The 23,925-nt window shown below is 43.1% G+C and overlaps 1 protein-coding gene across 1 annotated transcript in view; it reads right to left on the bottom strand.

Annotated features, from left to right (window-relative positions):
- Positions 1-490: 490 nt before the first annotated feature.
- USH2A (usherin) overlaps positions 491-23,925 on the bottom strand; it is a 763,885-nt gene continuing 740,450 nt past the window's right edge. The window contains exons 64-71 of the mRNA XM_063114845.1: positions 21,874-22,083; positions 19,810-20,048; positions 18,875-19,083; positions 12,688-12,864; positions 11,270-11,353; positions 6,703-6,947; positions 2,382-2,603; positions 491-580 (exon numbers count right to left, since the gene is read on the bottom strand). Coding sequence (XP_062970915.1) covers positions 491-580; positions 2,382-2,603; positions 6,703-6,947; positions 11,270-11,353; positions 12,688-12,864; positions 18,875-19,083; positions 19,810-20,048; positions 21,874-22,083 — 1,476 coding nt within the window. The remainder of the gene's footprint in view (positions 581-2,381; positions 2,604-6,702; positions 6,948-11,269; positions 11,354-12,687; positions 12,865-18,874; positions 19,084-19,809; positions 20,049-21,873; positions 22,084-23,925) is intronic.

The following is a 23,925-nucleotide window of genomic DNA, read 5'->3' as shown; positions in this document are numbered from 1 at the left end:
GGGATTTCATTTTGCAGCTATGATCATAAGAACAGCTGTTTCTTACAGGGTTGTGTCAACCCTGACGGAAGTAGCAGATTGAAAGGAGCAGCAGAGACATCCTCTGAATAGAATCTCTTAGTTTTTAAACCAGTAACTTCTCATTACTTGTAATAAGTGTGGACCATCTTGAAATTGCCACTGATTATTTATTTAACCAGAGGCATCACTGCCAAACAAAGCCAACTGAAAATTACCTGCTTTGTCTTCCACCAGATAAGCACAGCGAAACAACTAGAATATTGCTTCTCATTTCAGACAACTAGAAAATAACATTCCTTAGACCTCTATTAGGAAGGAACTGTTTCAAAAACAATCCTCATTTCTATAAAGGGCTATAGAATAACAAACAATGGCTTTCCGGTATTTATGATGTGTCAGTCAGTGATAAACCAGGAAGAATGGGGTGTGGAGCCTGCATCCCGGGGTTATGTCTTGCAGGTTTCATCCTTTACAGGTGGGTGTCGGTGAATGTGGTGTGTTCCTTGGTCACTGAGCTGAAACCTTTGATGGCATTCATCAGGTCCTCTTCATCCACATACTGAAAAGTAAGCCAACATTCATTATGGGTTACATTATTTGCTGTCAATAGCATTTGCTATCAATTGAGAGTTCTATCAATTTAACATAAGTACTCAGCAAGTATTTATTAAAGGCTTAATATCCTGTGCTCAACACTGTAAAGTGTGGTTTAAAACACAGTCCTTGCCTTAAGTTTACCTTATTGAAAGGATCACATTACATGCACACATGAACTGTAGACTAATCTGAAATGTAATTTGAATGTTACGTTGTACCATACCTTAGCCTCAGTTTTCCCATCTGTCAAGTGGGGAGATTAAATACACATATATATGATTCAGTTCAAAGAGGAAGAGGAAGAGCTGGAATGCAAGCTATTATGCACTATTGCTTCCCACTCTCCTACTGTATTTCGTATTGATCTAATAGGGTTGGTGACATTGAAAGTAATGTTACCATGAACACATAATTTGCCAAGTATTGGCATGGTCAAAAGCAAAAAATAAGCAAAATGGTAATATAGTAAAACAGTTACAAATGGGAGCTCTGTAGTCAGATGACGAAGATCCCAACTCCGCAGACAGGTTACTAGTGTCCTTAGGTAAATCTCTCTAAGCCACAGTTCCTTCTATAAAAATGAGGATAATTGTACCTCTTTGTGAAAAGTAAGTGAAATAATTCATCTAAGCCCTTAATGTATTATGTTGAACATATTGAAATTGCCATTTTGCGTGTCAAAAATGATTAATCAATGATTAATTAGCAATTCCTATGTTTCAACTTAATATAATTATTCCTGCCATTTAGAAACTTTAGATGTGAAATGGAATTATGGAACTGAAAGTTATAACATTAAGCAGGACTGATTTAAAAATGCATACTATCTATATATCATCATTCTGAACAAGAAAGGACTGTACACTTTATTTTTTGATTGTGGTAGGGAACCTGGAGCCAGGAACTCCCTTTATTGTTTGCCATTAGTCAAGAAAGGCTTCGTGGAAGTCCTCAACTTTTCAGTGAAGGAAAAGTGGGAGCTTGGGAGAGAAAGACGAGCGAAAGTTCAAAGGTGCCAGAGGGTTGAAAGAAGTGGAGGGGAGTGATTCTGCCTCAGAGGAGTAAGTGGAGGGGCTACGTTCTTGGTTGGCTGTTTATTATCTGGCCCATTGGAGTGATCTCCAGCAGACGCCTAGGTAGGCACAGAGAGGAAGTTTGACGGCTGGAAAAATTCTAGGATTTTAGTCATCTCAGCCACTAGGGGGCTCAGAGCATATATTAGATGATGAGGTTACCTTTCCTCATCGATATTTGTATCCACTGGACTGAAATTAGGAGAGACAAAGCTCATAAATAGTAACACCATTATTTATCATGATTTTTTTAGTTTTTCGGAAAGGAACCATTTTAACCTGTTGAGAAAAAAGACTCTTTTCTCCTCCAACAATAAACCAGCAGGGAAAAGTGTAACATTTTTAGGACAACAGGTGCTAGTACTTTATGCCTATTGCAGGCCAGTTCCAATGCTTCCAGTCACTTTCTGTCCCAAGTTAATGAAGGACAGCCTGTTTTGTCTCTCAGCTTATTCACATATTTGTTTTTTGAGCATGTGATGTGTGCCAGAAGACAAAGTTTCCATCCCACTTATCAAACCACTGTGGTGACACTGGTAAACAATCTGGTGACAGTACGACTGGGTGAGTGCTCAGATTCCCTGAGTGCTGCAAGGGACCATTCACTGAAGTACAGGAAGCTCATGCTCTCTCTTTGCCAGTATTCTTCTGGGATGTTCAGCAAAGTTTCTGGTGAGGAAACCAACTCACCAGTCCGCTGTCGTGGCCCAGGATGGTTTCCCACAGTGAATCGTCAGTCAGGACCTTCTTCTCTTGAATGTCCACGAGCTGGCTGACACTACGGCCGAGGGAGCCCTGGGAGTAGGTGTGGCTAAGCCGGCTCTGACTTGGGATCCGCAGTACTGATGTGCTGCAGCCGCTCCGAATACTCACAGGTGTCCCAGACCGGGGAATTTTGGTATCGGCTAATCCCTGAAAAGAAAGTTGCAATTGGTGATTAACATGAAAAGTAGTGGCCTTGAAATATGACAGAAGACTGTATCACACTTTGTTAAGGGAATGACTCCCTCCAGACCCTCCTATAGAAATGAGCGCCTGAGCACATGGAACACTGCGGCCCTGGTTTCTCGGTAAGGGTGAGATAATAAGCTGACAGTCACATGTGATGGCTGGTGTTCTTAGCACCCACAGAGCTCATGCACTGGTGCTCCGACTCCTGGTCCCTGTGGGGCGAGGGCGTGCTGCTTTGCAAAGCAGAGGGGCGAGGGGGCCGGAGGGAGGGCTAACGAGGTCACCTCTCCTTGCATGTCAGCACACAGCCTCCCTCTTGAGAGCACCCCTTTCCCAGAGCGGCATGGTTAACAGTGGTCTCCCGTGGCTGCCCACTAAGTGAGCAGTTTGTATTTCACCTTAAAAGTCCTGGATTTGTATAGGGAAATTTTCTCCTCCCTTCCTCTTTTCTCATTCCATGTTATCCCCCTTGTTACAAGATTCCAGTCTCCAAGTTAAATCAGGTCTGATATTAATATTAACATCAGAAAGACCAAGTCACTCTATGATTAGAACCTAGAATAGGCCATAAGATAAAAATCTAGCTGCTCGTCTAAGGGTTCTAATTTAGTGGTCCTAGCAACGTCCTATCAACACACCATGCAAAAGATCATGCATTCATGCAGCACACAGAGAGGTACCTCCAAGTGCATGGTGTAACTTTTTAGGGTGACGTTGCTTGACACATCAGATATATCAGCCACAGAGTCAAACTGAGGACAAATGGGGACATCAGTCTGTGTTTGGAACATTTTTAAATAAATTCTGTGCGTCTCTCCAACTACAGCATAATCATTCCCATACTTAAGACTACCCTGATACATATATTAGGAGTTTGCAATTAAAACCACACGGTGAGCAGAAACTAATTGCTTAGTGACTAAGGTGAGTACCTCTGGCATTCTTTGTTTAGTATTGTAGAGAATGAAAGGATCTTCAAACCAGTAATTAAATCACAAGTAAAATCTGCATGCACTTGAACTTAGCTGTACTGTATATGGTGACCTTGAAAAATGTGAATGAAACATGAAAGGCTGTCTCATTTCCTGGCACCTCTACTTCCTTCTGTTCAGAGTGGAGCCTAGAATCTTTTTGCCATTTTGTGTTTGATGTTCAAAGGGTTCTTTACTTATTTGGAGGGCAAAGGTGCTCAGGAGAGGGCGATGGTGGCTCCGAGAACCAGAGCTTGTTGGGTGAGCAGAGGGTGTGCGTGTGTCACAGGGCTACATCTCACCCACCTACCCAGGGGGAAGAAAGCCCGGGAAACAGAGCAGGTGAATCGGCTTGTTCCTGTTCAGACCCCGCCCTTTCGATTCTGAGTAGATGAAGGACCTCGTGGTCACCAACAGCTCTTCACTTTGCTCTCCTAATGCAAACTGCACTGCCTCTGGTTTGGCTGGTCACACGTTTTCTCTCATGGTCTTCAACTTCATGAGAGCAGTTTGGTTTAAAAATATTTTTAGAAAGCCACCAAAGAAGACTTGCAAGTACATTTTGTCAACTGGATAGGATTAAATTGTGATTCACTGGGTTCCAGGGAATACTACCCGGCGCCCTGGCGCGCCCCAGCTGTCCCTCCTGCTGATCCTGCGGGGCCTGCGATGAGCAGCCTCAGGCTGAAGGTGAGCCCCGGGCAGCCGCCCGTCCCGCTGTGCCTTCCCCTCCTCACACCTCACCCAGCCCTGGCACCCAGCGAAAGCTTATCAGTTGGGTGCCCCTGTGCTTTTCTCTGATGGTAAAGGGTGTGCAGGAACAGGGGGCTCTAATTCTTTTGTCTGCTTGTCCCACAGGCTGAATGATGCCTCTGTCTGTCCCCCGAGACAGCTTAGCCTGTTTGGGTCAGGATGGCAAGGTCCTGATGAGCACCCCCCTGGGTCTGTACTGGTGGTGGAACTGTACACATTGCTTATGGGAATTGTGTTATATTTTTAATTCATGGATGGCTGCTCTCAAATTCTCCTGCGCAGCAGACTTTCCGAGTGCTGGTTGAAGTGACAGATTCTTGGGTTTCTTCCTCACACTTCTGCTCCCGCTCCTGTGGGATGCTGAGACACACGGGTCACGGCCCTTGTTGTGACAAGATAGAGCTTAACAAGACTCACCACAGCCCTGAACAATGGAATCTATCCAGAACAACATAACATCCCACAGGACTGATGTGATTGTTTCTTGGTCACTGAGTTATCCAAGTAAGGACGACAGCATTCCTCTCCTACGACTGCCACGCAGAGGCGCCTGCAGTAGGGAAGGGCTCTGAACACTGCTGGTGGGGGGGGGTCAGTTTCCCTGTAACCACATGCATGTCACCACAGGGGCGTGCCTGGCAGCCTGGGGACCCCTCCTGCTCTCCATGCACATCCCGTCGCCCCTGCCCCTGTCGCCCTTCCAGTGCACCCTTCCTCTATGAGCCTGGCCTCTTTGGAGAAAGTTATCCTTCAAGAAGGGAAAAACCCCGAAGCACCCGCTCTTCAGTGCGAATCTACTAAGGACTGTGCCCTGAATAGGAAGGAGCAAATGGGCCGTGGTTTGAACTAGCCACTCAGCATTCATGCATTCAACAGACATTTGTGCAGCGCATATTCGTGCCGTCACTGTCTGGTCAGTGGCCCCCAAGATCCCTGACCTCAGGGAGCTTACGTTCTATTTGAGGAGTCAGACAGACATATTTGGTGCAGTGTCATGGGTTAAGGGGCTAGGGAATTTTCTTTTACATAGGATGGGAAGTGACATTTTTGCAGAGACCTGAAAGAAGAGAGAGTGTGAGCCACCCGAGGGAGCACAGTTGCAATGGCCCTGCAGAGGAGCTTGGTTGATGGACTCAAGAGGAAGAAGCCTCTGAGGATGGGGAGTGAGGAAGGGAGTGGGATGAGGTGTGGGTGGGGAGAGAGCCAAGGGCCGGACGATGAAGACATCGTCTTCTACTTTTCCACCACCAAGTCACTGTCCCGTTGTTGCTTCCTGCACCAGCTACAGCCGTAGTCCCTCAGAGGGGCCCCTGCCCTTTGTGCCCCACACTTCTGCCGCTCGGCTCTGACAAAGCTTGGTCAGGGGCTTCACCACTGCTGCTCGTGGCTGTGGCCTGGGAAAGCGAAGAGTCTGAAAGGTGGACAATGTTCATTTATTTCTATGTTTTAAAGTGCTGAATCTGAAATAGTCTGACCAGGCTTCTGTGCTTAATTTTGGTGCTGCACGGGGTGGCCACTAGTTCATGGAGAACCTTTGTGCAAACTGGAAAAAAGGTGCCCCTCAGGTAGACGCAGCCCTTTGGGCGCACAGCTTGGGGAGCAGATGGTGCCTGGTGAGGACGAGAAAATAGCATTTCCTTCTCCAGCAGACACAGCCCCACACCAGAGGGCACTGTGGAATTCAGTCTCCTTTCACCCCTTCAAGGAGTGCTCTGTGCAACAGCCGTCCCGCACCACCATGGCTGGGCCCTCACCCCCCAGAGCTTTGCCTGACCTACCTTGGGAGTGGGTGGTCGGGAGCTATGAAGAGCTATCCATCCTCAGTGGCCCGGGATGTCAGGGCCAGGGGACAGCTTGAGAACTGCTAGCACTTTAGCCCCTTCCTCCTCATCTCCCCTTTTTTATTTCCAATCCCCCCAAAATACAGTACTATAACTTATAAGTTCTCCCAGGTGATTTCAGTGTACACCTCTCCTCCCCCACCCCCAAAGTACAACTAAAGAGCAAAAGTATTCATCCCTATTTCCACATTAAAATCACTTCAGGAGTAATAAAAGAGAATATCGACCCTCAGCCTCCCCACCCCCTGCAAGACCAATGAAATCAGAATTTCTGGGATGAAACCCAGAAAATGGTAGTTTTTTATGCTTCCCAGCTGCTTCTGATGTGCAGCCAAAGTTGGGAAAGGCGTTCCAGGGTTGGCCTCCCTCGGTCCCCATTCAGTGAAAACTACTGTCATTGACTCCCTTGTTACTACGGCTGTGGCACATTTCTCTCAAGAGGAAACAAGTGCCCTGGCCAGCGACAGGGAGCAGGGCCCGCCCTCACAGCCTCACCGTGTGGGTGTCCCCTGGTGGGTAGACGCTCAGTGGAGACATCCTCTTCTGAAGAGGTACCAAGGGTGGTCTCTCTCTAATATATGGTTCTTTGTGGATTTTTCTTTGCAGTATCAGGGACAGAAAAATGGCCAACAAGATCAGGCCCAGCATCGCCATTAACACTATGAACCACAGCTCTCTGTAGAACTCCGTGCTGTTGCTCCCCGACCCTCTCTTTCCTCCAGGAGTTGTTAGCACGAGGCCTGCAAAACCCAGGAAGAGAAGATGGAAACGTTTCAGAAGGCAGTTGTGTGATCTCCGGCCCCGCCTATGTGATGGTAAATTAGGAAGGAGTTGAAATCAGTCTGTCTCGTGGTGCCTGTTTGTACTTGTATGCAAGCTGGGGTGACAGTTCAGCGTGTGGTAGGGTTCTAAGGAGAAGCTCGCAGCCCCCGAGAGACCTCGCTGACACTCCCAGCATTGCTGCTCAGGTTAGAAGCCACCGCTGCCTTGGCAAGTCCCTGGGGAAGACGGAAAGGGCGAGTAATTTTTAAAAGGGGTTACCAAAGTGACCTTGAGGGTGACCTGTTTCATAGCTGTGTGCCCTGAGAGCAATGCCCTTTCTTGAGCAAGGGGCTCTCGTGAAGGACTGGGCCCTTACTGTTACTGCTGCAGAGTCACGATCATCGTCACTGCTGTGGAGATCCAGGTCCTCTCACTTCATGCAACAGCAGCCCCATTCCTGAGAAGTTTTGTGCAAACTGGGTTTTGAGACATCAAATGGCAATGCCGATATGGACAGCCTGTGTCTACTAACATGTTGTCTTTACATTCCTGGTTCCCTGGCCTCTCTGTCAAATAGCAAAAGCTCTGCAAACCATCACTCATGTGCACTAGGAGAGCTTCCTAGGGAAATAAATCCTTTAGTGATGGGACCACTTACCCTTGATTTCTGTTCTTGTGTTCAAAGTAGACATGATTCTCTGCACATGAGGCTCATACAAGCTGCTTACATTTAACGAGCATTTATGGCTCCCAGGCCCTGTGCTATGGGCTCTGCAGGGACGGAGGAGGGGCAGTAGCAGGATGATGGAATCTTGTGGATGTGGGCAAAGGTGGAGTGGGCGAGGCAGATAGGAAGGCTTACAGGAGACACAGGTAGTGGAGTCACGATGTCAACGTGGCAACCTGGGCAGGAGCAGGGCTCAGAGATTAGCTTCTGCAAGTGGGGTCAGATCAGCTGCCACACAGGCTGGCGTGGAGCTGGCACCCAGAGAGCTGCCCATCTAAAGCAAATGCCTGCAGCCAGAGGCAGAAGGACAGGCACAGTTGCAAATGCCTGCTCACTCATGGGACAGGCTTCCCCTTTTTCTGCAGCTCAAGGACTCCGTGGGCCTGCCTGGTACCTCAGCCTCACATTCTCAGGGGAAGGGGTAAAGGGGGAGAGGTCAGAATTGGGATGAAAATGTTTAAGGCAGGGAGAGAAGGTGGCTGAGGGGAAGGCTAGCACTTTGCCAACCCTAACTCTATTCCTGGTTGGTTCTGTGGTTAAAAAAGGTACTTTGCCTCTTTGGGCTTCTTGCTTTCTCATGTCTAAAATGAAGGATTGGACGAAAGTTCTGATCAAGCTCCAGCAGGTTGGAATTCGCTTAATTAGGCACCAGTGTGTGTTGCTTGATTAAAAACAAACAGACCTTTGTTATACACTAGAAGAGCTGAGTTTCCTGTGTGTGTGGCACAGGGCTGTAACTTCAGAAAGTGATCTGATGGGCCCAGTGGGTCCCTTGCTCAGGAGCACGCAGGGGGATGGAGGTTAGTCTGCCTGAGGGAAGCCTCAAAGGGGAAACAGCCCTCGGAACAGTCAGAGGAAAACGAGGTCTCTGCCACATTCCTGCTTGGAGGCTGCCTTCAGGCAAGGGAACTGGAACGTTTTAAAGTTATATCATAATAATTAAAACTGATTACAGATATTAGTTAGGATGCACATCTTGGAATCTGCCATAACGTTGCACAGTCCTCAGAATTCCATCCCTCTGCTCTGCCCAGAGCCCAGCCTCCAGACACACGAGCCACCTTTCACAGCTCAGCCCCCAGCAGTGGGAACCTCAGTTGGTGTTCATGAGCCCACTGGGGACTTCTCCTCTTTGATGAAGAGCTTGAAATCTGGGTGTTGTCTCTTTATCCCTTCCCTTTTTTCTTTTCAAAATATCTTTCACTTTATGGGTCTCTACCTGTGCATCACATGGGATGTTCATGGTAAGGGGGTCAGGGGCTTGAACTCCAGTGGCTGGGTCTCAACGCCAAAGACAAACGCAACCCACAACTGGTGTCAGTGAGTAGCTCTCTGTTAATTGCCTGCCTCCAGGGACAACACACTTCCCACTGACCAAGGAGACTCTACCGGCAGATTTAGAAGGTAGAACAACCTTGGTTTGGTGGTATTGCTCAGTGTGTGGTCCTGTGTCCCTGTGTCAGAATGGCTGGGTGGGACTTACTAAAAGAGCAGATTCTTGAGCGTCCCTGATTCTGAATCTCTGCTGGGGGCCTGGGAAATTACAGCAAACAGGCACACTGAGGTGATTCTTATGCACACTTAAATTGCTAAAGAAAAAGTCCAGGGCCTGGATTCCATAGAAAAGCCATGGCTGAGTTTCCACCTGAGCAAAAAGCTTGCAGAGCATTCCTGGATAAATCCTTGTGCCTCTCAGACCTCTCTCGGTCTGCTTGTAGAAACACTGGAGTTGTTAAAAAAAACATGCAAAATGAGGTCTTTTCTACCCCACAGCCACTATTAAATAAAATGATATAAAATATACGGGAGAATCTGAGTTAGAAGTTGTAAGAAATTTTATATGTGTCGGGCTAGGGCTCAGACCTTTCAAAATTGTTGTACAGACTGGGTCACAGACTCCACATTTGCCAGGCTGGCTCACAGCCCTCACGTGCCAGGCTGGCTCACAGACCCCTCACATGCAGGTCACCAGTTAGGTAATTGGGAAAGGTCCCGGGAGCTGTTGGTGAGTTGACAGGTTCATTCCAAAGCAAACTCAATCCTCAGCTTCCTCAGCAGCAGCAGCAGCAGCTTACAGCAGCCTCCAGCAGCAGTGGTGGTGGCCTCCAAGAGCATCCTGGGAGTCTTGGCAGCAACAGCCTCCAGCAATAGTAGTGGTCTCCCCATTGCCCCCCAGGGGGTGTCCAGGGGTGGGAGAGCCCCCATGGATCAGAGCTGCTAATCCTTTATACCCAGGACACCTGGCTGGCCATATGCAATTACAGTAACCAAAGAACATCTGGGTGCACGTGCATATTTACATCAAATGCTCAGCAAGATTCTGAACATCTGAGGGACACTGACCATTTTCCTATATTTTCCCTACAATATGGCATCCAGACATGTAAGGTCTGAAAACACTAAATAATATTGTTTTAACAGATTAAAATTATCCTTGATAATAATATGTATGGTTGCCTGATTTTGGGACATGCTTAATTTTTAAAAATAATGCAACAAATTTGATATAGCATTAATTACTGGAACTTAAAATAGAGACTCAGTCCTAAATCTGATACCCTATCTGTTCTAATGGAAAATATTTGGCATTTCTCCAACTTACCCTTTGATATTGTAAAGCATTGTGTGTGTGAGACTCAAAGATTGTGAGTAGAACTCAATGCTCTTTAAAATAATACAGTTTCATCTCTTTGGCTAAATTACTTAGTACTAACAGTTAAATCATAATCTTTTATGGAGGATGCAAGACAGAAATTTCGCAAATTCACTATTTTAGGCTTTGAATCCATAATATTATCATTATGATCAACACAAATTGACACAGTATTTTCTCTCTTTCTGATGTGGGTTGACTTGTGTCCCCCAAATTTTCATGTATTAGAAACTTAGTCCCCACTGTGACAGTGTTAAGAGGGTGGGAAATCCTATTATGGTAATTGAATGGTGAGGCCTTGAAGAGGTGATGAGATTTTGAGGACTGTATCCTTGTCAAATGGATTGATCCACTCCTGGAATAACGGGAGTTTTTCTGATGGCTTTAAAAGGAAAGCAAGTGAAGAGATTAGCTCTGGCTTCTCCTTACTTGCTTCTGCCATTTCGCCATCTGATGTTTTTCTGTGTCACTATAGAGTTACCATCACCAGATATGTTACTTGGACTTTGGACTTCTGAAACTGTAAGCAATAGATATTGTTTGTTTACAAATTACCCAGTTTCAGGTATTTCTGCTATAAGCAACAAGAATAAACTAATACACTTCCTCTCATCTCTCTTTCCCCTGATTTCCTCTATAAATCACTCTTTTGTATACAAAGTCATACAACTCTTTAAACGGCAGGATTTGTGGTTAGGAGAGTTTAATCAGATTTGTCTGGTTTTCTGAGCATTTTAAGAGCATGTCCTAACTGCTTGCTTAATGTAAGTTCTATTTTAAAAAAATTTCTTACAACGCAACACAGTTCCTTCCATACAGTCTATGCTAACTTATCAGCACAAGTATATAGAACAAACATATGCATGTTTTTTGAGAAAATAAGTAGGCGCTGCACTAAACATAGTGAGTTAAATGTTTACCAAATCCAGCAGAGGTATCATATTGGATCAATGGCGTCTTAACACTTCCTTCATCTGTAGTGCAAGTGACCTGGAAAAAGAAGGCTAGACAAAAGGAAGAAGTGGTAAATGACTATCATTCAACACTTACAAATAGGGACATACACTTAAAAAGAACAATCTGTCATAGCATGAAAAAGTCTAAAAATAGAATTCCAGAGCAAGTTGTGAGGTTTTACCTAATGTGCAAACCTATTTCTAATTAAAAAATTATAAAGAAAAAATTATAATTAGTGTAGTAATAGGATATCCATAAGCAACAGAGCTAAAGAAGATTATACAGCTAACGAAAATGATCAGAGGAGCAAAGGATAATAAGCAAAGCATATCTTGTTCTGCATCTGGTCTAAACCTGTTCCTTTAAAACTGGCAGGTAGGTGTACCTTCCACTAAGCGGCCCAGAGTTATGTACTGAATAGGAGAGCTGAAAAGAGATCTTGGAAATCACATAGTCTAAATTCTTCTTTCAGTAGCCAGGAACCTGGGGGAAGTGACTATACCTGGCCAGGCAGAACCCACATCTCCCTTTTGTCAGTCCATTTTCCCATCACCACAAGCTGCCTAGGTGACCAACAACTATAACTATGAAAATGTGCAGGTGAGTCACCATAAAAATGTTATTGGGAAGTTTCAAATACTATAAATGCAAAGCTGGAGCTCATTGTTTACCTCCACCTTTTAGCCAAAATACATAGTATTTTCAAGTAAGCCGGAATACCCAATAATTAATTCATTGTATAAATTCAGATTGCTTAAAATGGCTGAATATCTATTGGTCCTATGGCCATGCTGATCACTATTAGATACTTAGCACCTTGTAAAGCTTTTTCTCATTTCAATTTAAAAACAAAACAAAGAGAACAAGGACTATAATTAGCCAGGGAGAAGGAATTCAGTCTTAGAGGGAAAGGGTTGTTCCTTCAGGGACTGATACTGTGGGAGGCTAAGGACCCTTACTCAGGGTGCTGAAGAGCTGGAGACGGTCATTGCCTGATAGAGCTCTGTTCAGAGGTTGTAGACACATCTAGAAAATCTCTGAAGTCCCTAAAAGAGTATTACTTTAGGATATTCATCGACTGCATGCAGGTGCTATTTCCCTTGTGACCACAACCTGCCTTCTGATCTTGTTCCTCCACGGGACACTCGGGTCACCATGAGGCAGCACTCTTCGTGGAACTGCACCACGACTGCAGCGCACAGGCAGCAAATGGGAGGGAAAACCTGATTTGCCCTGAGCAGTAACTTTTCCACAAGAAGTGGAGACTTAAACCAAGACATTTTAATGGTGAGCATCCGCTGGTCACCTTTCAGATTTAACATCTCCTAAAGCTGGGGAACGGATCTCCTCAAACACTGAGAAATGGGACTCAGAAACTAACTTTTGTCCGCCGTCCGTGGAATGTAGAGGGTGGTGTCGAGGCCGCTGTACACGCGCTGCCCTCCATCGGTCACCACGTACTCCTTCAGCGGGCCGTTCAGAAGGAAAGTGCCACTCCAGTTCACGCACACCACTGACAAGTTGCTGTCCACTGAAAACGGAGCTCGGTACAGAGGCACTGTTGGGAAAAAGTTTTATGTTCAAAACATGATAATCTCTTTGCAAGGCCGCATGCGTGTGTGTGTGTGTGTGTGTGTGTGTGTTTCAATAAGAGCAAAACTCAACCAAACAAATAGCAACAATGGCAATAGCAACAACAAAACCCCGGCACTGCTGGAATCCTGCACTTTTTACAAAACAACCAGTATTGGGAGTGAAAAGAAAACCAGTGAGAACATATATGAAATGCTTTCTCAGCAACTCTGCACCTGCTTCCACAAATAAAATCAATGGAGAGTGGTGTTTTATAAATAAAACTATTAACATACAATGGATCTACTCACCAACATAACCCTGCAGCTCATACTTTATTGCATTTTCCCTCTTTTAACAGGTAAAATATCCTTAACACTATTAACTACAGTAGATAGCTATTTTTCATATCAAATCAATATTTATTGCTACAAAGCCCCAAGGACTGGATGAAGTTAATATATTTTTTTTCCTCCAAACCAAACTGCTTAGATAGTGAATTATATCCTTTTGGCACCCATTTATTTTTAAAGCTTTTTCTTGAATGGTTAGTTTGTTTCCTAAGATAGTTAAAAAGCCTTGCAAACAGCAATTCAAGTATAATAATTCATTGCCCTGACTAATCAATCAATAGCACAGTACATTAGTATATAATCAAGCTCAGGTCTCCTAAGCATTATATCAGATATAGAAGCAACTTTGCATGCATTTTACAGACATGTTCTCTTTTTATTTTTCAACTCCTTACTAAAACAAAACAAGACAAAAATCCTTAACTGAGGCTCATCTTATAAATGAATAATTATTGTAAAAACAGTGAAGGGACACCATATCATCTTGTCAAGTCAGGAGAGATTTATTTTATGAGATCTTGTTTTCTCCAAAAGAATCAATACATTTGTAAAAGCATTAAGATCCATCTGTGTACTGAATGGCTTTTAAGAAAAGAAAGGCGTGAGGGGTGGGAATAAACTGGATATATTTTCTTCTTTTTACAAAAGAAATCCATCTGTTGCTGATGTTAGGGAATAAAATAAGGAATAATTATGCACTTGTAGTCATCAGATTCAACCATAAAGACATATTTGATTCTTATTTTCAAATAAATTCATAAGAAAAACTTTCTGCAAATACCAAAACAAAAGTTATCAAGCCCTCTTTAAATCTCTATGCTCTTTCAATACTAATCTTGCCTAATATCACAATGAGACACTGTTATATTTGTCTATGGCTTTTTTCTATCACCTTAATTCAATAAATTTCTACTTCCCTATATCATAACAGTATCAATAAAGAGAAGGCTTGTAAATAGTAAGAAGATAGAAAGATATGAGCTTTGCTTGCATTGGATTTGGAGACCTTCCTGAGAAAAAAGAGTAAGCAATCAAAATAATCAGGAATAATGGGTTTCTGTAACCTCCTCAAAAGAGACTGAGGAAATGGTAAGAGCTACTATGCCCCTAGCACTTGACATACTTCATCTGATTTGATTCTCGAAACAATCCTGTAAAAATTAGTCCCTAATTGTTCAGGTGAGAAAACCAACGTTCAGAGAGGTCACATGTCTTGCCTAATGTCAATAGCTGGTAGGAGACCAAGGATCAGAACCCAGGCCTGCCTCGCTCCAAAACCCATGTTGCTTTTTTACGATCAGTACACACTTACTTAAAGGAGCACAGTTTACTAATTCACTGAAGCTGGCTCATTCTGATTGTTAAATATTCAGGAATTCTGTGAGTTGGTTGTTAAACCTAGCCATTACTAAAATTAAATTATATAAACTTAGTTAAATTAAAACAAAAATAATCAATACTTAAAATTCGTAGTTTTTATTATCTCACTACATTTTACTATTGTCTGTGTGCTCAAGGTTGTTTACCTCCATTGGACTCGTGTGGTGGAAATATTCTAGTGTAATGATATGCCACTTCCCAACTCTCCCCACCTCTGTGTGTAGCGCTGTCATGTTGCTAACTTGAAATCAACAGTGGTGGGGGCATTTACACCATGGAAATTGGCAAGCATGTCAAATCAGGTCATTTTCCTCTCCAAAAGGCCAGCTGTTAAACAGCCAACACCTCATCTCTGCTCTTCCACTGAACATGTTGCTATCCCTCTCCAGACCCTTTGCTGAGTGTATGTGTGATCACACCTACATAAAACTGCAAATACTATTTGTTGGGAAAATAGAATAGTTTGGTCAGGGCGCTCGCCTCAGGTCCAGTTGGGTGTGGTTTTAGCACATACTTTGTAAGCAAATTGTGTGTGCGTGTGTGTGTGGAATTAGTGCACATGTGCCCCAATGTATCTTCTTAGATTTGTTACTATTCCTGTGTTTTTCAGAGAGAAAGAGAATTTTAGTGAAGCAGGTGGGCAGGCGTCTGCCTTGGGTGTCTGCCCAGTGCAGCCATGCCTTCCAACCTACGGCTTCCAAGGACCTTTTGGCCGGTTATGTAGCTCATAGACCTGTGTGAAGGGGTCTGATGACCCAGCCTGGTGTGTGTGGGGTCTGGTGACCCAGCCTGGCATACAACGGGTTTGTGACCCAGTTTGTGAATGGGCTTGAGGGGTCTGGGAGCTCCAGACCCAGCCCTAGCTCAACAATCGGCCCAGTTGGTGCAGGATTACCAGCAGGTAAAAGAACCCGACAACTGGCATGGTCAAGTAGCTTTACAATTGGCATCATGAACAGGATTAAGAGCTAGACAATTGGTGCTGTGAGCAGGATTCTGACATTAGCCGTAGCCCAACAATTGATGCTGTTGACAGGATTAGCCTAGCGCAACACTATTTTTAAATTATCTTCTGGTTTGCATTCTCTGATCCACATTTTTTCTCTTCTAGTGTTCATAATGAGTTAAAATTAGCATAAGTGGGATAATTTAAAAACCCGTATTATAGTCAGTCATTTCTTGTACTTTTTCATATCTGTGGATCCAGTAAGTGTATTAAGGGAACATTTTCTCCCTTGGTGCTAGTCCAGCTTTCAGCCATTTATCCAACGTGAAAGAACAGCAAGGAAGGAAATCTTAAATCTGTTCACTTAGTTCTTCCAGCATAAAAAAAAAAAAAAAAAAAAAAAAATTATCTGGGAAAAGCTAAACTTCATGACTAAAAACAGAATTGATTACAACCTGCAAACCTCACATAGCTGTTCTCTGGCCTCCTAGCCAATGCTCACAAAAAGAACTGTAGGAATTAGCAAAGTTGGTTTATGGATATATTGTGAAGGAGATTACTGGATTAGACAGTAGACATTATGAAGAATCATCATGTTTTGCTTTGATTATAAAATGGGCACAAAGAGTGCAGATTGAATGACACCAGCAACAAACACCAGAAGTTTAGGTGCACTCACTAGTTCACGAAACAACATTTTCTGGGAGTCTAAGACACTGTTCCCCATGCTGGAGATAACAACTGAGAAAGTGAAATAAAAGGAGGAGCAGTTTTACGGGGAAAGATTCAAGCTCTCTTTGGGGCCAGCTGAACGTCTCATAAGCTGGCTATGAGAAGTCCAGAGGGGGACATCTGGGAGGAAGCTGGGTGTGGGGGTTCCCATTTCAAATCAGAAGACTTGGGTAGGAGGCGATAAGCTCACTTGAGGAGGAAATAAGAGAGGAGAGAAAGAGAGGAAAAGAAGGAAAGGGGAGAAGGGGGATAGAGCAGGGAGAGAAAGTTTAGGACTGAGACGTGAAGAACTTGGTTAGTGGAAAATCAACCAACAAAGTAAAAATGAATATCCAAAGAGGTAGGAGGGAAACCGGGAGATGCCTGTCATGAAAGCTAGGGGAAACTCCTTTTTGAAGAAAAGGATTGAAAGTTCAATTGCATTGAATGGTATGGAAAATTCAGTGAAGGTGTCTACCAGAGAAAAGTGCCTACTGAATTGAAGTATGGAGGTCAAGGGCAAATTTAAGAAGAGATTTTCATTCAGTGGTGAGGCAGTTAAAGAGTAAGTGGGAAGAGGGAAAATGGGCCAACTATGTACCGACTATTCTTTAGAAAAGTTCCGTTGTGAAGGAGAGGAGAGTGGGCAGTCACTGCAGGGGAGTGGAACGTTCGGTCACTTTAATGTTAGACTAGACGGATGGAAGCCACGTTGCATCTAAGTGGGATACACTGAAGATTAAGGGAAGATAAGGGAAGATTAGTAGTGAAGGGGATGGTATTCTTCAGTGATCACCCCTTCCTTGTTGCTGGCAGGAATGGTGCAGATGCAGGTAGGTTTGTCTGTCCGATGGGTAGGGGAGTAGATGACTGGTGCTTCTCATCTGGTGAATTACAAGCCAGGGGCTCTGCAGAGAATAAAGTGAGCCTGGCTGGGGGCTCGTTGGGGAGAAAGGGTGAGAAGTAGTGGGAGTTTGAGGCGGGGGAGCAAGTTGGAAATATTGATTACAGGGAGTAGATAGTTAATTGGCCCAGTAAGGAGTTAACTGGAAACATAGTAGAACTGAGCTGAGCTCAGGTCACTGTGAGTTTAGAGTAATACTTCTACTTGGAAGATGTGGAAACTGACCAAGTTAATTATGCTCCAGCCTTGGTTAGGGGCCACTACATTATCTAACTCCAGGAGCTTCAATTCAGTCTATGTGAATGGCCTCCTGGAGTCACAGTGCCCAACTCACAGTCCTGCCTCAGTTTCCTCATCTGTAAATTCAGATAATAATAGTACTAATTCATCGGTGTGTTGTAAAGATTATTTGTAAAATGCTTAAATGGTGCTAGGAACAAGCAAGTCCTCTCTGAATGTGACCTATTACTAACATCCTGCCACGTTGTTGCTGAGACACATTAAGGTCTTTGCATGAGTTATTGGACTTTAATGAATGCCTACTTTTTACTTTTAAACTTGGCATAATACTCAATGGCAGATAGAGTATTCTAGGTGAGATTATAATCTGATATAATCTTTCTGGAAAGCAGATGTCAAATAAGTATCCAAAGCCTTAAAATATTAAAATATCTGATGCAGTAAATTCTATTTGTTGAAACTTAATTTAGGAAGATAATCAGACATTCAAAGATTTGTTCAGAGATTTTTATGGTCACGTTTATAAAAGGGAAATTCCAAAAATAACGGAAATGCCCAACCAATTCCTATACGGAATATTACATAGCCATTAACTTGGTGGCCAGAGAGTATTTTAATGCCATGGGAAATGCAAATAAAATAATGTCAAGTATGAGAAGCAGACTATGACATTTTAATTATCGTATTATCTCAGCCATGTAAGAAAAATTATGCATAGAAAAGATTAAAGGAATTGATTATGCCAAAATATTAATAGTGGTTGCCTCTGGGTGGTGGGATTACAAATGGCACTGGCTTTGTGCCCATGTAACCTGTCCGCTTGCACAGGCCCCTCCCATAGAAGGGTCCTGGGCTCAGTCCGATACTCTGCTGTTGCTATCCTGGAATTCTTAATAATTTTTGAATAAGGGACCCCATATTTTCATTTTCCACTGAGCCTACAAATTATGCAGCTGGTTCTGATAAAGACTTATTTTATTCTTAGTACTTTTTGCATTGCCACTTTTAAACAATAGATGTATTAACCTTAAAAGATCTGAAAAGAAGTTATTTTATAAAAATGTATAAACAGAGCCTCCAATTATTTAGTAGATTGCCCTTTTCTGCCTCAACTCCCTTCTGCTTTTCCTCATAGTGCCATGTGCGGTGCTTTCTGGAAATGCTAGAGATGATGCCATGTAATTTGAAAAGAAAAGGAATGGCAAAACTTCTTTTAACTTCCCATTCATCTTTTAACTTCCTCTAAACTGGTTTTTACCCCAACACTACATGAAAAACCTCCTTAAATTTGCTCTTTCGTATTATCAAACACAGTAGTCTTCTTCATCGATTTCTCAGTAGCCTTTGATGTAACTGAACACCCGCTCACTCCTTCTAAAAGAGTGCTTCCGCTCGTTTTCATGACAAGCCTGTCCTGGCTGTCCTCTGCCTCCCCAGCTATGGCACAGCCCCTTGTACTCACGCTCCTTCTGGGTGATGAAGCTAATCCATTCGGAAGCCGCACTGCCCGCCTCATTGTGAGCCAGCACTCTCAGCTTGTAGGTGGTATAAGGCTGGAGACCCCCGAGGGTGGCGCTCTGCCCCAGCCCCCTGTACTTTGTCCCTGTTTGGCTGGGAGTACAGGGCAGGGCTGACTTGGGTGGGCAAGCTGTGTAGACTTGGAGCTCATAGCTAGAATGTGAAGAGAAGACAGGCATGGAATTAGTTTCTCTCTTTTAAAACTGATTCTATCTTGTGAGGAGACATTTTGTTTTCATTGAACTATAAGCTCTTTTAAAATTTCCATTTGCAGAAAACTGCTCTCGGAAACACTTTAGTTTCATGCTGTTGGAAGAGAGCGATGTAACCAGAGAAATGAAAAGAGGAGTCACCATCTATGCACACATTGCTGTCCACCCAGCAACTAGTAATCCTTGTTGGCAGAGATAAGATATTTCTCTCTTTTAAGAGGAGAGTGATAAGTTTTCCTCCTCCATTTAGAATAAAGAAAATCTTTTTTTCCTCCTAATCATTTCGAGTGAAGTAACTTTATTCTGTCAAACAGTGGTTCATGACAACATCTTAAATTAGATCAGGGCAATTCTGATTTAACCACAGAAGTTTCTTATGTTCCAGCTGAGGCCTACGGAATGAATGATCCCAGACAACCACGAGGAGGAGAGTATTCTCTCAATAATGCAAACACACTGCATTGTCTTCCTTATTTAAAGATGTTGTTTATCTTTCTATTATTAGTTGATTTTATGATCAACACTTTTCAGGTAACATTACCAGTTAAATCAGTTTATCTCTTTTGCTATAGATATCTGTTCAATAAGCAAGTCCTCCTTGGGGAGTGCTGGGTAGCCCGCGTGTCTGCTTGTTTTGGTTTATCCATCCTTCCAGCTGACTCACTACCTTTGAATGACACCGTTAGGGAACAGCGGGGGACTCCACTGGAAGGAGGCTGTCCTCGAGGCCAGGGTCTGGATTTGGGGAGAGGACAGCCCTGAGGGTGAAGCAGAATGAGTTCTCAGCTCAGCCGTAGGCCCTTTGCTGCAACAGTTGAAGCAGGTGCAGGCCTCTACCCCAATAGAGTACGTAGTGAAGGGGTGCAGGCCATGGAGCGTCTGCTGGGTGGCCATGCCTTCTGACAGCTGTGGGAGGAAAGACTAGATGAGCAGTGTCACAAATCAAGGCAACTGATAAGCGTTTATCAAGTATCCCACATCCTATGGAAAGAGCACCATTGCTAGGTACTCTGCAAGATGCAACATGGCATTTAGCATAGTGTTTACCCTCAAGGAATCAGCAATCCAGTTAGAGAGGCATGACGTAGGTGAAAGATATAACAGTACAACAATTAAATAGAAATTCGAGGTAACAGGCTAGAAATAACAAGGTATCATACCATCTGTTATCTGACACCTTTCTAAGTAAGACACCTACTTCTTTCTAAGAAGTGGCACAGAACACACAAAACATTAATCAGATTCTACGACCCTCAGAATGATGCCTTTTCAAAAAACCAAATCAGCATTTGAATTATATTTCTAGTCAACATTCACCAAGATCCATATCCTGCCATGGTTACTTGCATGTAATTTATGGGTCAAAACCTCATCAGATCTATGTGAGAGTCAAGTACAGATATTAAAGAACTTGAAAGTCCATCCCTTCCTCTGAGGGTGTCGGCTGTTACAAAACACTACGGTCTTTTAGTCATCATTGTGGAATTATAAACTTTTTGGTTTATTGGGAGCAAACTTCTGACCTCATTGTGGTTTTGTTAAGCACTCTTTGGAACAGAAGTGTTCAGAAACTGGAAATTAATTTCACATTGATATAAGTTACATATAATTAAGAGGAGCTATCTGTTACTTTTTTAAAGTTTATACGATGCACTCCAAATAGAAATTAGTTTATTACTATTATCATTTTATAAGCATGGATAATCAAGGGTTGATTGTATTTACATCATCTATATTTATTGGATGTAGAAAATATGCTAATATTCCTCTAACATTCAATACAGCCTTCGTTGTATGTGAGTTATCTTTCAAAATCGTGTTTCAGTCCCTGGCACTCTGGCCTCAGAGGATTTTTCCACACTTGCCCAAATTATTCCCTAAATTGGTGTAAATAATTTATAAAGTAATATGGGATCCGCACAACCACTATATGACGTTTGTGTGAACGAAGTGTTATAAACTCCACTTATTCATGAGAAACATGACCGTGACCCAGGCTGTTCCACAGAAACAAGAGACTTCGCCTGTTGGCTCTCAGTGTCTTCATTTCAATAACGCAGGGACTGGCCTAGGTGATCCTTAACATCCCTTCCAGCAAGTGGCTTGGCTAAAATACGATGTGAAAGGTGATTTCCCTGAACAATCTCTCCTGTCTCCCCATGTGCCCCGAATGTGTTAATATACAAGCAGTGGCGCTAGAGATGTGCTGACTGAGCTCTTCTGCTGTCTCTTCCAAAGGCTAGAACTTTCTCGAATTCACCAGAAGAACATCTGAGTTTTTAATGCGCTATTGCAGATTTGTGCATGCCAGAATGGGAATTCCCAGGATATTCTCTGCTTTTGTTTTTCCTTTTTCATATTAATATTTACAACACCAACAATTGCCATTTGCAGACCCTACTATGTGCCACTAATCCAAGTGTGTGATCCATGTTTTCTAATTAAACTAAATTAAATTAATTTGATTATCTCTAAAGTCAGGTTTCTTACATTTGTGGAGTCTTTAATACCACCTTTAGCATTTCTCTTGCTGAGAGTTTACATATTTTCTATATATTTCCTAACAGCTCAATTTTTCTTCTCTAAGGGATCTTTGTGCTAAGCTCACCAGAGGGCAATTCAGAACAGAAGGATAAGAAAGAGGGATCAAAGAGAAGAAAAACAAGGGCACCACGGTAACAATTTTTAAAAGCCAACCAGTCCTGTTAGCTTAGAGGACTCTGCTGCTCACCACAGCCTCGGTCCCGCTGGTGCTGCGGGAAAACAACCTGTAGAGACTGACGACCCCGTTGGGCTTCGCAGGGACGCTGATGTTGACCACTGCTTGGGTAGAAGAGACTGCATGGAACTTGGGGGCTCTGAGGCCTTCTGGGGGAGCAGGCCCAGTTCTACACCGTGTCCAGCTGCTGGGGGCTTTTCCTGCTGAATTCACTGCCCAGACCTCCAAAGAGAAATGAACAAGATCAGTCAAAAGCAAGATACCCTTAGGCTGAAAAAAAGTTGGCAACCAAAAGCAACTAAACACAACACAATGAGATAGACTTTCATCTTGCAACTTTGTAATCACAAAGGAGAGCAGGCTCTGACTCTCTCTCTCTCTCTTTTTTAATCTTTGCTTTTTAGCCTTTGACCAAGTGAACACAAAGGGGGCCCTTTAGGAGCTCTGATTTCAGAATGCAGCAGGTTGATTTAAGCCTAATGAAAACTGCTCATCTCTGTGTGGGAAGTGGAGTGACTGTCAGCTTCTGCAAACTGGATGGATCTACAGACTACATAAACTCAGCAATTCTTAAACACTGTCCCTACCAAATCTGCATGAAAATTAAATTTCCTTTCATCAAGGAGGGAATAAACATACGGAAGGACGTATAATCTTATTTATCAAGAACCATTTGTATAATTAAACACGAATATCCTAAAAGGTTGCCTTGGGTCGTCATTTGCATGAGTAAGTAATTTGTAGAGTGTCAGGTACAATAGACAGAATAGATGGATGCGTGAGTGTATAGGGTTAAATTAGGCCCAATAATAGCCAACTACACAGTGATCAATCAGAATGATAGATCTAAATGGCAATACAGGAAGACTGTCTGTGTGTTTAGGAGTAGGAGTTTTCCTTAGTAAGCTTTCATGTGCAACTCTAACTACAGGAAATTTTTTTTAATTATTATTTTTGGGTGTGTTCAACGACATATATATTTTAAAAATTTGCTCTGAGCTTTTAAAGACAAGTCTGAATAACTTGTTTGATTCTATAGTTCACATGTTCTAGGTGTGCAGTGTTAAAAAAAGCATGAAGAGTGTTCAAAATATGAGATATTTAGGAAAAAACTATCAAGAGAATACTTTGCAGTGAGAGTTTAGTTTTGTTGTTGTTTGTTTTGCTTTTACATCAATAATATCTTAAAGAGAAGAAATGTTAGAGAGATTTTTAGTAGTTAGGCCAACTCCTATCAGTGCTTCCATATATTTTTTTGGTGGATTCCTTTGTGAAAGTTAATTTTCTGATGTTGAATTGAATTCCATGCTGAATTGCTGTCAAATGCAAATGTGCAGCCCCTTGCTGATAGGATTGCCAGAAGGCCCGTTTTTTTAAAAAAAGATCACTATCCTACTTACATAGACAAACCTGCTCTTTTAAGAGTTCAGATACATCCTCTCACCATTTGCATAATAATCACTCACATTTGTATAAACTCTACACTTTACAAAACACTTTAACATATGGCGACTTACTTAGTACTCACAATGTCAACCTTGTAAGGTGGATGGTGAATGTATTATCCGCTCCCTTTTACAGGTGAGGAGACTGAGGCTCAGAAAATTTCACTGCCTTGTTCAAGGTGACGGAAGTCACACAAGCTAAAGCTAGAATTCTGTTCTCCAGTGCTCTTTCCAATAAACTATGCTTTTGATTCTGCATGTCGTTCACATGCATCAATAAGATACTCAGGATCACGAAAATTAAATGACTTGTCCATAGACAATTACCTGCAATTCCGGACTAGGTAAAGTCTCTTAGCTGGCAAGGATGGATAGACATGCGCACACTGTCTCAGGTGAGGGGGGTTATTTTGACAGATGCAGAAGTAAGGAGCAGGAGGCTGTGTTAGGAGCAGGAGAGCCAGTCTCTCTGGAAACAAGGTCAGAATACAACTGCAATTGCTCTTATGGTCTCCCCTAGAATGGCCAAGGTCAGTCTTACAATAGGGAGGCTAGGTATAGGAGGTTATTGCTAAAGAGGTCAGATTTCAAGGAAGCATCTCTGGCTCCTTAGTCTGCT

This window comes from Cynocephalus volans, chromosome 11 (genome assembly GCF_027409185.1).
Source record: "Cynocephalus volans isolate mCynVol1 chromosome 11, mCynVol1.pri, whole genome shotgun sequence".
In the NCBI taxonomy this organism is placed as follows: Eukaryota; Metazoa; Chordata; class Mammalia; order Dermoptera; family Cynocephalidae; genus Cynocephalus; species Cynocephalus volans.
The sequence above is the reverse complement of the archived record's forward strand: the minus strand, read 5'-3'. Positions and strand labels throughout refer to the sequence as shown.